The 16,037-nt window shown below is 46.9% G+C and overlaps 5 protein-coding genes across 5 annotated transcripts; 2 read left to right on the top strand and 3 right to left on the bottom strand.

The window, feature by feature from the left end:
- Window positions 1-356: 356 nt before the first annotated feature.
- Window positions 357-9,187, bottom strand: VTN77DRAFT_8528 (uncharacterized protein; the record flags this gene model as incomplete). Its single annotated transcript, XM_069425035.1, has 27 exons — window positions 357-548; window positions 620-738; window positions 798-882; window positions 930-1,017; window positions 1,080-1,202; window positions 1,261-1,343; window positions 1,396-1,520; window positions 1,571-1,768; window positions 1,824-2,112; window positions 2,182-2,376; window positions 2,433-2,529; window positions 2,581-2,742; window positions 2,795-2,887; window positions 2,947-3,044; window positions 3,123-3,429; window positions 3,491-3,965; window positions 4,020-4,545; window positions 4,606-5,835; window positions 5,893-6,144; window positions 6,199-6,678; window positions 6,729-6,825; window positions 6,880-7,032; window positions 7,082-7,483; window positions 7,538-7,697; window positions 7,760-7,832; window positions 7,893-8,548; window positions 8,605-9,187. The coding sequence occupies 27 exons, from the start codon at window positions 9,185-9,187 to the stop codon at window positions 357-359; spliced, it is 7,341 nt and encodes a 2,446-aa protein (XP_069274620.1).
- A 648-nt stretch (window positions 9,188-9,835) lies between these two features.
- VTN77DRAFT_8527 (uncharacterized protein) lies at window positions 9,836-10,709 on the top strand (the record flags this gene model as incomplete). Its single annotated transcript, XM_069425034.1, has 5 exons — window positions 9,836-9,928; window positions 9,976-10,080; window positions 10,198-10,406; window positions 10,466-10,563; window positions 10,621-10,709. The coding sequence occupies 5 exons, from the start codon at window positions 9,836-9,838 to the stop codon at window positions 10,707-10,709; spliced, it is 594 nt and encodes a 197-aa protein (XP_069274619.1).
- A 235-nt stretch (window positions 10,710-10,944) lies between these two features.
- On the bottom strand, window positions 10,945-11,748 carry VTN77DRAFT_8526 (uncharacterized protein; the record flags this gene model as incomplete). The annotated part of the gene is made up of 5 exons (XM_069425033.1): window positions 10,945-11,028; window positions 11,086-11,288; window positions 11,353-11,558; window positions 11,617-11,633; window positions 11,689-11,748. 5 exons carry the CDS (start codon window positions 11,746-11,748, stop codon window positions 10,945-10,947), a joined length of 570 nt encoding a protein of 189 aa, XP_069274618.1.
- Window positions 11,749-12,112: 364 nt separating this feature from the next.
- On the top strand, window positions 12,113-12,872 carry VTN77DRAFT_8525 (uncharacterized protein; the record flags this gene model as incomplete). The annotated part of the gene is made up of 3 exons (XM_069425032.1): window positions 12,113-12,372; window positions 12,443-12,521; window positions 12,588-12,872. The coding sequence occupies 3 exons, from the start codon at window positions 12,113-12,115 to the stop codon at window positions 12,870-12,872; spliced, it is 624 nt and encodes a 207-aa protein (XP_069274617.1).
- A 1,031-nt stretch (window positions 12,873-13,903) lies between these two features.
- Window positions 13,904-15,969, bottom strand: VTN77DRAFT_8524 (uncharacterized protein; the record flags this gene model as incomplete). The annotated part of the gene is made up of 3 exons (XM_069425031.1): window positions 13,904-14,965; window positions 15,065-15,625; window positions 15,754-15,969. The coding sequence occupies 3 exons, from the start codon at window positions 15,967-15,969 to the stop codon at window positions 13,904-13,906; spliced, it is 1,839 nt and encodes a 612-aa protein (XP_069274616.1).
- Between the last annotated feature and the right edge of the window lie 68 nt (window positions 15,970-16,037).

Below are 16,037 nucleotides of genomic sequence, written 5' to 3'. Positions count from 1 at the left end.
ATATGTCACAAAAATATCAATGATATGGGATCATTGAGCGCCTTCCTCAAATCGAACTTATCAATGGTCTCCTTTTCGGCAAGGCTGGCAACAATGAATTTGATGATATGATGGGGTTCATTAAAAGGGTCTATAAAGGGTCTACATCCTCTTAGGGAGACAGCTTCGGAGTTCTACTTGCTTGGCGCGCGTTCTGTACTCGGTTACGTTGATACTCGATACCTCAAACACGGAGTTTATTTCCTGGTAATAGAATCTGTCTAGCTTGACAAGGGGTTGACCTCGTGGCATGTCCTCAATCCGTCGGGGATAATCCACTTTCATCTTCCAGCAATAACGAAAACTCTCCACATGAATTAGAAAAATGCGCACCAGCCAATATACATTGCTGCCAAATTCTTCTTATCGGTAGCTTGCATAATTAATTCATCCACATGACCGTCGACAGATAGTGGAACAGACTCGCCAGGTAGTAAGCCTCTCAGTTTGTTCCTCACGCACTCTAGAACACCCTCTGGTGTCTCAGGCACGTTTACGTGCGTCCTCCGCTTGATATCCCCGGCAAATCAGCATCGAAAGAATCACCTTTTTAGGTACTGGGTACTGGCACAAAACTCACCTTCTTTCCAATGAAGTCCGTTGTAGGATCATAAAGGAAGGTTTCCAGGATGGTCATGAGAGCATCCTCGTTTTGTCGTAGTAGGCTGAGTGTGATTTCGCAAGTTCTCCGAAATGGTCCTATTTCTATCCTTAGGCCCCAGTTCCAAGGGAGATTCGAAAGCTTGATAAACACATACCATTATAACCATAAGCACCAAAAGCATCGATCATGTTGTGAGTAAGACGGAATGGCACCAATTCCGGTTTATCAAATGTCAATCCCTACGCCATTAGCGAAGCCCGACAACTCTAACCTTTTGGTCACCGACCTTGTCAAAAAGGCAATTGAAGTCTACATGCAAGATACCTCCGGAGCCTTCCTCGAAGAGTATGTTCTCGCCGTGCCTGTCTCCTAGCCTGCAAAGAACATGAACTTGTCAGAAAACTATAGGTAGCAAGCAGTACACAGGGAAACTGACCCAAGGACGTATCCAACCATGGACATAACAGCGCAAGAGCGTGTATATCTCAACCTTGCCGCAAACCACGCTCCTGTATCTGGAAACATCTCTACGAACCATTCATGCAAGACTGGAGGGAACCTGTACCCCTTTTTGTCAGCTTCAGCTCCCGCGTAGAATTAGACAAAACATTGGCTACCTTGCCAAAACCTTCGTTGTGAACAATGAGAGCTTTGAGATATCAGAGCAAGCTTCGTTCAGGTAATGCTTGATTTCATTGTACTGTGAAAACGTTAGATCAACGAAGAGGAAGGAGGAACATGGGTGAGCTAACATTCGGTACGATGCCTCTTTCTCGGAGAAGTCTGATGACAATCTCTCGCAGAGTTCGTAAATTGTCCACCCATTCAATAAGCCCGCATTCTTCGTTCAGGGGCGTGACGGCGTAGGTTTTGATGTCTATTAAAGTTACTACCTGGCTCGGAACAATGCTGAAGAAGAATACTTACACATGCGTCGTTTGGTCGATTCTACGTCCTTCTTCAAGAACCTATTGATCATGTTGTTGAATTCCATAAGGCGCTGGTCTTTGCGAAGATCGTCCTTGGGTTTGCAAAGGAGATTGTAGATATTCCCGTCGGAGCCTCTTATGCTGATCTTTCGGGGCTTTTGCAGAGAACTAAGGACCAGCGCATCATCGAGGACAGCTGATAAAGTCAGTCCAACGTCTTGGTACTGAATGTTTTTCTTACTGCAACGCACTTTCAATAGTGACAGCGTCACGCGGGAAGGCTCTGAAGCTCTTCAGATATTCGGAGTCATGACTGGCCGGTAGACTCGGAGTTAACATTGTCTGGAACGGTATCACCATACGACAAGGGGCCACTTTGTGGTTAAAGCCAAGGTGCCGCGCCAGACTTATTTTTGATACTTTATCTTCGACACGGGCGACACACAACCTAAGGAGTTCCTCCGAAAATTTCTGTCCTTGATTAATCATAGATTTCATATCAGCTGCCGACGACTCCGTTTTCGACTTTTTTGTTGCTTCCTGTTACAGTTAGCATGCTTCCTATTGCAGACATTGAATGTTGAAACAGCGGAAGGTAGAGAGACACACTGTTATTTTTTGAAGACATGTGATGCCTCTGGAAGCACGCTCTTTGGATGAGGATTTAACCAGAGCCAAGACAGTCCATAGACCTTGTTGTGGGAAAGCGCTGACCGTCTTCACCACAATTCTTGTTAACAGATCGTGGACTGTTGAATTCGCATGGCAAATTCGAGCGACAACTTGAGGAAGGATAGTAAACAACTAGGTATGTCAGCTGCATCTGCCTATATCAAAGGTCAAGGACAAGACAAATTTACCAATGCAGTAGGCATTCGATTCAAATATTTCTTCAGCTGGGAATGCATATCGTCCAGGCTCTTTTTCCGTTGAGCCATGCTATGTTTCTGAAATTCCCTTGAAGGCTCGTCAGTAATGCCATAATGCCGAGAAAAGGTCTCTACCTACACATTGTCTCCACGTTTTGGATCAAATGGCTGGTCAACAATGGATGCATGTTCCAACCATAGGGTTAGGACCTTGGGCAATGTCTGGAACACATATTTGTTTCCGTAGGCAAGCGAACGGAGGTAGTTATCTATGACGAGTTTTGAAGCTTCTCCGCTCAGACTTGAGAGTATATCAGTGAGATATTCGCTAGAAAATGGATATCTATACTTACTAGATTTGAGCTTCTTTCCCCAAAGGTTTCGCCTTCTCAGACTCCAAGATTTTGTTGTAATGTTTACCAAGGTAGTAATGTGCTTTTTCCCACCTGGTGAAAAATGTCATTATCTCCAAGTAAAGTTGGTTAGGTCCTTATATCCTCCTTACCTAGTGTGGAGTTTGATGGCTTCACGGTATCTCTGGACAATGACATCCGACTGAGTTTGTCCTGCTCGGTCGGTCCATTTGGCCAGCAGTAGATGGGCCTGGGAAAAGTGAGTATATACTTGATCTTACAAGAGAAAAGGGAAAGAAAACATAATTCCATTTTCCAATCGACGTACCCTCGCAGCAAGCATGTTCTGATGTTGTTCACGGTTCGAAGTCATGGAAACAGAATCAGTCTCCATCGGTACGTAGTCATGAGAGACAAAAGCGTTGGCCGCTATGGCTCCCTTCAAAGTTTGAATTGCTTTCCGATGATGGCCGTCTTTCCAGAGCAGTCGAGCGTGTTCAATCGTGGCCGACTTATCTCCCAACTGCGCTGCGTGCAGCACGTAGTGATATGCCTGACCAGTACAGTCATTCTTTCGAGACAACCGTGCACTCGTTAGCCATACTGCAGCTATATCCGATTCGGAAAATTCATTCCTATTAACTGTTTCAGCAAACAGTACTTTCGACACTCTATGGGCTTCTATGTAATACTCACGAAAGCTCCATAGCAGCTCGTCTTAATCCCAGGAGGTATTGCTTCTCAGGGATGTAAACCCCTAGAACATCCAAGCGACGATCCAAAGTATCAAGGATCTTAGATCGCGAAGGGTATCCTTCCCGGCCCGCATTCGCAATCGCTTCTACTTCGGCCAAAGCATGGAGTTGAAGAAGGCTATTATGACATGACTGCAGAGAGGTTATCGAATTGACAGTTAAAGACTTCGCGGTAGTTTGTCGCAGGTTATTGATGATATCCTGAAATGCAGCCTTGTTGTTGTGCCGAAGAGCATCGAGAGCAGATCCGATGCCAATGTTGAAATCTCCAGTATTCTCCTGCGAACACATTTGCAGATACTCGCTTAGTTTACTCCATTTCCCTGTCATTATGGAAGCTTCCACAGCGAAGGGCAGAAGCTTAGATAAGGGTGCTCCGGTTTGCTTGAATACTTCGAACTGATTGAGAAGGGCATCTGTAGAAGTTAACATGAATACCAGTAAGAGATGTTTTTCGTTGGGATAACTACCTTGTTGTCCAGATTCTTTTAGGCAGGTAAGCAGGCTCCACTGAGCGTCGCTATTTGCTGGGTCTGCCTCTAGTTGTAACTCATACCAGCTTTGAGCTGCAATCCATCTTCCTGTCTTGCGGTGTTCGAGAACCTGCTGGTCAATATTGAGCACATGCAACTGTGCAGAGATGCCTTCAATACCATCAGGTTCATCTATTTGTGCGTAGATATCTTGAAGGCGTTGATAAAGCGGCTCAAGCTCAGCATGATTCTGTTTATCTAGGCGGTTTTTACATTGCCGGATGTACTGCTCCCAATGATAAAGCGCCCGTGAGAACGATTTACACTCCACAGCTCTCTTAGAAATGACTTCCGGGGGGATCGATGATAAGAGTTGTTCGACCCTTTTAATTTGCGCGGAGGACTCATCGACTGCCGTATCCCTGTGGACTCGACTACCTGAAACATGGCTTGTAACTGCAGTGTTCTGCTTTTTCTTTCCCTGAAGCCACCTTGAGAGATAGTCAAGTACGCTGAAGACACTCTGCGATTTTTCACACGTTGTCAACGCAAGGAATGGTCTTGTGAGCAGATCGTCACTTACCTCGCTGCAAAATATTATGTTTTCTCTCATTCGAGTATTGTCGTCCGGCAGAGGATGTGAAAGCACTCTTGTCAGTTCATCTCGTACCTCTCTCTGCTGAACCTCTGTGCCGTCTGCTGCGACATTCAGTACCGCAAATGGGAGAAGGAAAGAGGGTATGGAGATATCTTGGCCTCGGATAATTCTGCTGCAAACCGCGAAAATTAACTGCACATTTTCACTAGTTCCCTTCTGTAGTAGATCTAGCACAAATCTCCGAAGCCACTCTCCGTGGCTCATGGTAGGAGAGAACAATGGGTAGCTGCACCTTGTTTTGATCGCGCCAACCGTGACTGTGTACTTCGACGTGAGAAATGGAGTCAGGATGTTGCGGACGGTCTCAGGAAGAGCCTGCCAGCGACGATGTCTTTCGTTCAATTCGATATTACGGGATGGCAAAGTGATAGTCGGGTCGATGTTGCTCGCCTTCATTAGGGCCTGCATAGCATAGGCAAGAAAGCCCTGCGCCCGAGTATTACACGCCGATAGGAACGCTTCCACGAGCACATGCTGGAGGAAGAACAGGACGAAGTCAAAAATTTCTTCCTTTTGACTAAAGTTAGAGAGCACAAGAATGTCCTTTTTCTCTCTGACTGACTCAACCCTATTCGGGTCTAAACAGCCGATCAGACCGAGACACTGGGCTGAGAGAATAGTGATGGTGTCCGAGCTGCCTTTGAATTTGACACAGCAATCAAGTAAAGAACGGGTCAGTAGCGCAACGACGCTATCTGGCTGTTCATTAAGAGCGGATCCATGCAGAAAATCTTCGTTCTCTCTGATATAAGGGACAAGCTCTTTTAAAGCTTGTTCGACAACAGTGACATTCTCACTTTGGCAGCGACGGCTGAATGCAATGAAATGATTCCGAACATCCATTTGCCCTTTCAATTCGCTAATTTGCTTCTCAAACTCTGCCATTTCAGGGATTGACGACAGCGATGGCATGGTATTAAAGATATCACGCACCAGGCGGCTATGGTTCCGCAATATGTGATCCACAAGTCTGATTGCGCTCTGTTTGCCTCCATCTTGGAAATTCTGCCAGTATCGAATAATGACTGCAAATGTTTGATCAATGAGTGGCACAACTTCCTCTTCGTCGAGAGAAGAGACGAGAATGCACCAAGTTGAAAAGGCATGGTCACAGAGCTCTTCGATATCAAGCGCAGATCTAAGGCAAGCACAAATCTGATTAAGGCCATTAGCTCTCCAGGGTTCACGAACCAGGGATGTAGAGTGACAAACCTGTGGCAATGCGCTATTGATGTGACCTCTCGCAATTTTGATCATTTCTCCAATTGCCAGTATGTTGCGCTTCTTCTCCATGATCGACAGCCGGACTTGAGCATCATTAATAGCATCTGCAAACTCAGTGATGATCCCTAGTATATGCTCCTCTATGAAATTTCCCAATACGTTCGGATCCTTCGAAGTCGCAGTACCTGGGGCCGATTTCCTTGGCACATAACTCGCCAAGAGATGAAGAGCTCGATGAAACTATGAGACATAAGAGGTCAGAGCAAGTTAGGGGGACCGGGAAATACGTCTTACCCTCGACTCCTTGTCCTCTCCGGCATCACCAAGATACTTTAAAAGATCGCGAGCAATGGGAATGGGCTCCGTTCTGAGGAACGCTGCGAGCGAGCGGTTTCGAAATTCCGGATCCACATCTGCAAATAGCGAAAGAATCATTCCTTCAGGATCCGATGAAGGTTGGCTCAACAAAAAGGCAAGAATCGAGGCCAAGTTATTTTTCTCCGTGCACAGTTCAAACGGAGATTTTGCGACCTGATAGCTTGCCCCGATTCTCGCGATAATATCACGTTTGCGCGTTAGTACCAAATACGGTAGGATATGGACTTCGGTCAGTCTGAGAAGATCATCCACGCCCATTCCCAAGAGATCGCAAATCTGTTCTGCCATATGTGGGCGGGTTTGAAGGTTCTTGACAACCGTGATCGACAAAGACCTCCAGAAAGGGCGAAGGAGACCTCCAGGAGTCGTCGAAAGGAGCTGTGCAAGCTTTGAGAGCTATTACTCGTCAGTAGAAGTGTCCAATCTCGATAAAATGGTCTACTTACTTCTGTGTATGCTACCGCACAAACATATTGGTTTGTGTGCCCAAAGTATTCCAGCAAACGAAGGAGGATGATGTTTAATTCTTCGTCTCCAGAAACCCTACGACTGTCAGCTTCTTTAACATCATTCTGATAATATGACATGAGTACTTACTCTGCTAATCGACAAAGTGTTATAATACAAGTCTCCTGATAAGGAACGTCCTTCTTTTCAGAAAGATTCTTCAGGCACTCAAGGATTATAACAAAGTTGCGCCGACGGAGCTCCAGATCTACACATCTGCGTACAAAACAAGGAAGAATGTTCCTGGAAAGTTGTTAGTACCCGGAATCGCCAGACAGAGAGCTAACCATACCCCGAAACTAGTCGAAGTTCTCTAAATGAACTTTTCAGGGAATGAAGACATACTTCGCCGAAGGCTGAAGACTCGATTGACAAGCGGCGACACTCGGGCTCATGATTTAGAAGTCTGCGCATGGCAAGCATTGATGCTATTCTGAGGGCCGAAGTGCGAGGGAGCGTTGGCATTAAATCCCATAATGTCTGCCGTAATTCGTCAAATTTTGGGTTATGCCAAGGTAACACAAGATCTGAACCAGCTCGTCCAGAGTCGCAGATACGACAATAAAAGGCTTCTGTTTCCTCAGCATTGACAGAATATAGCTCCGACAAGTGACCAACTGCGGCGCAGGGAATTCTCCCAATAGTTTTGAGAAAGTCGCGTTTTTTCTCTTCAGAGAGATTCGGAAAAACTTCCCTTTAGATTCAACCTTTAGTACTGTTTCTAGTATTATCATTGAGGGGACCTTACAACACAGAGCCCCTTAATCCATGTAGATCCACTGAAGTTTCGCTCCCTAGAAGCTTGCAGGCTTTGTTCACAAGCTTTTGTAAGAGACTGGTGCCACAGGAATCAATTTGACCCTGCGAAAGACGAATCCGTTTCCTTGCTGGGTTTTCTGGCTCGAAATCTGAACAATCCAGGACATTAGTCTGATTATCTTTCCCTCCAGGTAGCTGAGCTCATTTGTACCCTTGGAACGCCAGGTCTTGGGTTGACCAGAGACATGGTGAGCATGTTCGTCCAATAGCTTAATAATGGCCTCCTAAAATACGACTTATCAGTACGGCTGTTGGCAATGGAACCTCGTACGTCAGCGACTTGCCTGGAATGATTCTCGATTCTTCCGAAATAGTGCTTCATCACGCCGAAGATCTAAAAGCGTTGGTAAGAGGGTATCTTCCATGCATATTCTGACCGCTCGTGAGCGCCGCACAAATTCCAAGGCGCCTTCGAGACATTGAGTCAAGGTAAGCTGAATGACCGAATCTTGGCATAATGTGTGAACTGAAAACACGTCCACCAAACTTTGAAACCAAATGCTACTGGCCTTGGTGTCCAGTGATATCATCCTGGTTATTGCTGAAGAGTTCTGAGTACATCTCTGAATACATGTGAGGAACTGTGCCACAATCTCTGCCATGCTTTGGTGAAAGCTCGCTCCGGAGGCGTGAATCCACCGGAGAACGACTCTCCACAGTCGTTGATATAAGTTCAGAATCCAAGCCAAATCCCGTTGAATGGCAGAGGCCGGAACACTCTCGGAGCTGTTCATGGACTTCGGCATCATCGAATCCAGGAGCTGGAGAAGCGAAGACGTTGCCTGAGGGAATAGCCCAAGACGAAGCTTATTCCGGAAGAGGTCGCGAGGTAATCCCAACCTCTCTAAATCTGTAAAAAGTGACCCTCCGGGAGCAGGTACCACGATGTTGGACACTCCTAGATCTGGAAAATCTATAGTTTCCAGCGATACTAGGATATCTGGAGAGAATCACCTCAGTTTAATTTCATCTAGGGTATGATGACTTATCACATACCAGTAGCCAATACGCCCAGTAATGCGGAAAAGGAGTAGCGAGAATAAAATAAGTGGGACGCTTCATGTTGAGAGCGAACAATGCTTGAGAGGAGGTTGTGAATCTTCTCCTCTACGCTCTTTAGCCGCAATTTGCTATTCAGGCCAACTAACTGGATGATTAGCCAAGCATATAATGGCACATGGATATCTTGTTCTGAGAGCTCAGGATCCAATTTCTCAACCAAGGCTTGACATGCTGACACAACGACCATTTGGATAATATCCAAACAGTCGAGGATGTGCCGTTCTCTGTCAGTCTTGGTTGCGAGCGACACATCCTGCTTAACCCCGTTTTCAAGGCCGACTCTCAGAGCAACGCATATCAACGCGTGGGCATTTTTGACATTATCGCCTAAGCGAAGCTGGGTGTTGTGTCTCCCCTCAATGAGCTCTTTTCGCAGCTGTGAGAACGTCCCATACGCTTCTGATGATAAGCACGGCGGGAGCTGCGCGTTGAATATGGATGAGCTCGGTTCCGTAGATTTGGGGCTACTATTTCCAGGCCCCGGCTTTCGAGACCTTGATACGTCTCGAGCAGCCATGAGTCAATCTGTATTAGGTCCATGGAGATTTGCCCGCATCTGCAGCTTGGCTGTTGCAAGGCTTGTCGAGGTTTCCAAGGCAAAATAAAAGGCAAGGCTGTATCAAGGTAATAATACATACACGCCATGCGTCAGAGGAGTAATCAACAGTGCAACACACTGCCTCGCTCTCTCCGATTGGATAATAGGCCACCCCACTAATACATACCTTACCTCTCGGTTGGAGTCGGTCCTACCTGGTAATTACCCAGTGACGTATCCTGTATAAAGAAACAATAACCACAATACTCCGTACAATATTTGGAGATATGCTGAGAGATCGTAAATATCTGACCGTTCGACTGAAGATTCTTAATCTGTGACTATTTGGCATGGACATACATACGCTCACATGCTCCCCAAGGCCATAGGGCACAAGCAGACTTTTAAAACTATTAATTAGTAATACCCATTAATTGGTTACTACCCATGGACTGATCTACTGACTGATCTTCTTGGCAATCGCGTATCCACTATGAAAATTAAAGTTCTTCACAAGTGCCAACTACTGTATGCAGTGGATAGCGAATAGCTGCTGCTTATTACTTACTACTCATAAATCCGATTTAGACGTAGGAACATGCACCTAATGTAATATAACATAAAAGTATGCAATCGTGTCAGAACCTCCAACGAAGCCCCGGGACATTCGTGGACGATGGAGAAGAGCAGAGATATTTCATGAAGCAGGCACTTATGATGGTACGTTCGTCAACAACTCGAGAGATATAGCTGACTTTGAAACCCAGGGAGAGAAGGCGTTGTCAAAGGGAGAGACTCCAGTGGGCTGCGTCCTTGTGCATGAGGGAAAGATTATCGGCTCTGGGATGAACGACACCAATAGATCAATGAATGTAAGTGTTACTCTTTAGCACAATTCGCTGCGCATACGCTAAGTCACATCGTCATGCCCGAACATCGCGAGTCTTATTATCATGTTTGACCTGGACTGATCTGATGATCTCAAACAGGGCACGAGACATGCTGAGTTTTTGGCCATCGAAGAAGCCCTCCGAAGTTATCCGAGGTCGATATTTAGACAAACTGATCTCTATGTCACGGTTGAACCGTGCGTTATGTGTGCATCTGCCCTCAGGCAGTACCAAATCAGACGCGTATTCTTTGGCTGCTCCAACGAAAGATTTGGTGGCACAGGGAGTGTATTGTCATTGCATTCCGAGTCAGTCCTAAAACACCACCTTGGAGCCCTCCAGACAAGTACTGAACAATTCGGTGAAGCCCTGGAATAGATCCGCCTTACCCTGTACATGGGGGTATTTTCCGCAAGGAAGCGATCATGTTGCTTCGTCGATTTTATATCCAAGAGAACGAAAAAGGTAACTCTAAAAGGGACTGTTGTGGCTTCATTCTCCTAACCATTTTGTGATCCGTAGCACCCAACCCTCGTTCGAAGAAAAACCGGGAACTAAACACAGAATTTGACGAAGAGTGTGAATCTGCCAGTGGCTCCTCTGCTCTGTAATCTCCTGCCAGAGGACGCTGATCAACCTTTCAATGCAAAAGGAAGTACTCAACAAATAAAAGTGTGAAACCAGATGCTTCAGGTAAACTTGAGTGTCCGATTTCTGGGATATGGATACATGCAAAACCAAGCTGGGCGATGTTCGACACAATATTCTTGTCTCGCAAGTTCTTGTGTAGAAATCTAAGATAAGAAAGAGCTACCAACTGATACATAATGTTCGGTCTTGATAGCCTCATGATGAGCCTTCTCTAGCCAAGCGCTCTGCCTCAAGCTCCCTTTCGGCTTGCTGATAATACTTTGCCGTATCGACACCGTGCTAAATTAATAATAGTGAGACGTAGCTCTCAGAAGTGTTTAGCAGATATGGACTCACCTGATTATGGTTCACAAAATTGAACCAAGGGAGGATATGCACGAATAACCCCGAGTATCGTGAGTTCCTGGCGGCAACACCTTGGAGATACTCTGACACTTTCGAAGTTCCATAGAGGGGTTCACCCTTCTTGACTTTGTCTACCATCTCTCTCATATCCATTTCAACCTCTCGGGAGTTCTCGGTAAAGCCATAGAAACGGTCTAGTCGCAAAATTAGTGGAAATGTCACGACAATCTGAGCTGCGGGCGGTCCATTACAACGTACTGACGGATCTTTGGTAGAATATGTGAAACCCTCCAAGAAGGCCGATCACAGTAGCTAGTCGCATCACTGGAGCAAATCCTCCCTTGCCCACATGAGACGGACTGACTCTTTCCATGACCCAGAAAGCAATTGGAGACACAGCAGCCATGCCGCCAGCCACTGCATAGTCGGAAGGTCTGGCATATCTGATTACTCGTTTGATGTGCCTATAAGCGGGTCAGATAATGAGCTTCGAGGGAAATTGGGCTATTAGGTGCGAAATACGGATCAGAGTCTATCAACTGTATGCATTGTTAGCAAATTACGTCGTCGAGGCAGCGGGGAAAATCAGCTTACCGGATAGTCGGTGTTGGCCCTTTTGGGGGGCACAAGCACCCTTTGTTGATCGCTGGCCATGCTATCAAGCAATTGATACCCAGAGGACCCAATTCAGACTTGAGAAGTTCTTTATCGCAAAGCTGGAGCGCGCGGCGGATGGGATATCGGACTCTTGGGGTTGGATGGACAGACCAGACCATCTCTGGTGCCGGTTATGACGGAGCTAACCATTGTTGGATTTGGCTCCCAAACAGGTTAGATTCATCGGAAAGCGATAGGCGCGTCTCTGTCGCGTACCTAAGATGATACGCGGGAACTGATAATAATTAGTCTCTACGCAGAGTCAGGCCATTCAACTATAAGGTCTATGCTGCAGTTGTGTAGGCCTCAGTGGAAATTGTTTCAGCTCAACTGACCTCTGGGATCGCATCTATCGAGCAGCATGTCTGATCACGACCAAGCACCCCCACCAAATCACCGGGAGCAATCCGAAGTTCATTCTGCCGATGACATTGATGATCTTTTTGACTATGATGTTGGCCTTGATGAGGTCCTAAACAGCATTTCCACAGAGTCAAATAGAGCTGGTGGAGATGCTATCAAGGAGTCTACAACTGCTGGCTCGGGGCCGTCATTAGGCCTTGACGAAGAAGTGAAAGTTTCCAGAAAGAGGCAACCTATCGCGAAGCTTGACGAAAGTCGGTAAGTCATTATTAGGCCATGAATGATATTATTGTAAGCTCCATGTGCTCACGTTTTGTCTTCGTCCAAGCTTGCTGTCAAAACATGGTATTCCAAAACTGCGCAGGACAGCGAAATCCAAACTGAAGTTCAAAGGAAAAGGTCACGAAGTAAGTCTCAATGCGACGCAGGCACTCGAGAAACGCGTGACCCAGGCTAATTCTAGGTACTTCCAGTTCTCGGATATGGCACGTCTACTTAACTTCTATCAGCTCTGGCTTGATGATTTGTATCCTCGCGCCAAATTCACCGATGGCCTTGCTATGATCGAGAAGCTGGGGCACTCCAAGCGAATCCAAGTTATGCGAAGAGAGTGGATTGAGGAGGATAAACCGATAGTGAATGGATCAAACACGACAATTGAACCTACGACAAACGGAATAGAGGGAGACCGCATTGATTCTATACCACCTGGTTTAGCAACCGCTGAGACCGGTTCCACCCTTGATACGGATCATTGAATTAACAATCCATTGGGACTTGAGATGTTTACGAACCAAACGAGCCCTTAGTTACAACAGCCACGCGGACCCGGTAATGTCTATTCGTCGTTCTTGTCCTTTGCCTGGCATGCTAACTGAGTCTTCTAGCGAGAGCACCCGTACCAGGAGACCAGCACCCATATACAGGAGTTTAATGGCTTTTGCTATTTAAAATAGGGTATTCCCGCTAATACCCCGATTCTATCTTCAACGATCTTCCGAATTCTCTCGATTATTGAGGTGGAAGGTGAGAAAACACCAATTGCCGGTGCTATCGTCCTCCCATACGGAGGCTTGGTGGCCCTCCCTAGGGTAGACCAAGTCATTCCCACGGATGGTCGAGGAAAGCTGTCGACGACATTTGTCATCGCCGAGAGCACAGGACGTCTTAGAGTTGAGGGAGTTCCTGCCGAATTGGCTGGACGTGATGTCGACGTTCAGGAGGCAACCTCCCAGGGCTACCAGGCTTCTACTCACACGAAGCAAAAGACACATCTTATGGCAATTAGAGAGTAGTTTGAGTAAACTACTATAATGACAGTATTGTATCACTCACGTATGTTTTCCTTGTTGAAAGGATACTTATTTTTCGACATTATTTTGTTTTCCAGAGACAAACCGCAGTCAATACGATTTTGTCTCTGCTCACTTCTCTTCCCCTACCAAGCAAAACATAAGGGTGTATATATGATTTGTTTCTGGCAGGATTTGCTTGCTCATTTCTCTGGAGGCTTCCGGGTATTGCAGATTTAAGGACAAATTACTGGCGTATTCGGAAAGAAGGGAAAGATCAAAAAGTCTCTTATAATGTACGTATATGCATCAAAAGCACTTTTACTGGACTTTATCTACTTTATCAAACCAAGGAGCGTCACAACTCCATCTAATCTTCCTATCTTCGTATTATTAGAGTCGAACAATAACTCCAGTTTCCAAACAATGTCCCTCATCCGCACACGTCGATTATGGGGTCTCCGTTAGAATTGAAATCCCTAGCAGAGACGCTGCTTTTATTTGGTCTTCTCCCACGAGCCTATGGCCTGGTCGACGAGGTTCCTATATTCCTGTTGTTTATAGCATTGCTCGAGGAAGACACGGTATTTGACATCCAGTAGCGCCTTTTCGTGCGGGTCGGTGGTGGGGAGAACTTTCCTGCCGGGCTTGCTCATCCTGTCCATAATCTCCCAGAGGTCCTCTGTCTTTCCCTCACTGTCAGCGCTGGCCGCTTTGGCACCGAGCATTGCAGCACCATGGCACACAGCCGCGTGGACGTAACGTGGGATGAGGACGGGAACATTGCAGGCGGACGCAATCAGCTTCACCAAGATGTCATTCTGGCATTGGGACCCTGACATGAAGATCGAGTTGATGTTGTGGCCAGCCTTATTCAAGGTTTCGACGATTTGCTTGGTCTGCAGAGCGATGAACTCCAGGGTTGCGTAGTAGTAGATGGAAAGAGCATCGACCGATTTATCACTGGTCAGGCCGATGACGGAGCCTGACATACGGGAGTCTGCGATAGGAGAGCGGTTTCCGAAAAGATCTCCATAGAAGAAGAAGTGGCGCGCCAGGTAGGAGATGCTGGGAGCCTTTCGCTCTTGAACCATCTCCTTCAGGTGCTCATTGAGATAGTCATAGATGTTTGTGTGGTAAGACTCTGCAACTGACAGCGCTTGGTTGAACGCCGGATGGGTTTCAATGATGTGCTTGAGTAGCTCTCCTGTGGCGGATTGCCCACCTTCCGCCATCCAGTATCCAGGGAGGATGGTGTCCCGGTAAGGCCCCCATACACCAGGGACAAAGACCGGATTAGGAGACATGGCCAGATGACAGGTCGAAGTGCCCGCCACCGCGGCCAGGCGAGTGAATGCTTGCGTTCGGTCGTTTGAGGCGACCTCTGAATCCAGTTCGTCACCTTCCAGCTTGACCTTGGCGCCGACAGTGCCAATCCATCCCGCATAGGCATCGATGACGCCACTACCTATCGCGATTCCAGGTGGCAGGCCAAGTTCAGCTGCGGCTTTTTCACACAGAGTGCCCACCAGTTCTCCAGCACTGAGATATTCGCCATTCTAAAAAGTAGGTCAGTTAGAAAGGAAATTCTCAATAAATAGCTCCAGAATAACGCGCTGCAATGACTCAAGGAAGGTGTTTTTAGGGGGAGGGCTCACCACCCCGTTGACTCCTCCAATTCGCTTGAAATTGTCTTTCGTAAGGTCCTCCAGACCGATTTCCTTCAGGAAATCTTCCTGCCAACCTTTGACACTGCCGTCGACTCCGACTGGGACGTATCCCTGCTTACAGACAACACTGCAGAAGCTTCGCTTCTCGTTTCCAGTCGCAATGTGCGTGAGAGCGTCGACTAAGTCGTAAAACTTGCATCTGCCGAAGAGTTCCTTGGGCATGTTGTTCTTCAGCCACAGAACTTTTGGAATTTCCATCTCGATCGACATTTTGCCGCCAACATAGCGGAGTAGATTGTGATTAGTGGCATTGATCTTCTCGGTCTCTTCAACTGGCCGGTGATCCAACCATAAGATGACATTGCGATCAGTGTCGAAGTTGGGACCCGTCACGGAAACCGGCTCATCGGTCTCGCTATCAAAGACAGCCAGAGAGCACGTAGCGTCGAAACCAATGCCTCGAACCCAGGATGGGTTGATGTTATGCTGGTTGATGGCGCGTTGAACAGAAATACAGATGCAACGCCAGATATCAGATGTGGATTGTTCCTAGAGGAGCAGGAAGCGTTAGTGAGAGAGTTGATAACGGCGAGGATCCTGCAAGCATGACAATTCGAAGGAAATCCTCGGTTGCGGATATCCACACTTCAGAAAAGAAGGATTCGGAGGCAGCCTACATAATAACCCTGCTGCGGTTGCCATAGACCGATGTTCTCTGAGGCTAAGCCAACAATGTCGCCTTTGTTGTCAATGATACAAGCGCGAGCACTACCAGTCCCGACATCAATGCCGACGTAGTAGTCCATTTGGACTTGAATACCGCTTCGATCGTCTGTCGAGGCCTGTCTCGATGCCTGTCGCGAGGGCAGACGGCGGTATGGTAAGGAAGCCATAGCTTATAAAGTCAGTCCTGTGACCCCTCCCTCGACGCCGGTCGGGATTAATTGACGGGTTTGAAACA

Source organism: Rasamsonia byssochlamydoides (genome assembly GCF_041956645.1).
Source record: "Rasamsonia byssochlamydoides strain NRRL 3658 unplaced genomic scaffold VTN77scaffold_73, whole genome shotgun sequence".
Classification (NCBI taxonomy): domain Eukaryota; kingdom Fungi; phylum Ascomycota; class Eurotiomycetes; order Eurotiales; family Trichocomaceae; genus Rasamsonia; species Rasamsonia byssochlamydoides.
Note: the sequence above shows the minus strand (reverse complement) of the source record. Positions and strands in the feature narration are given on the sequence as shown.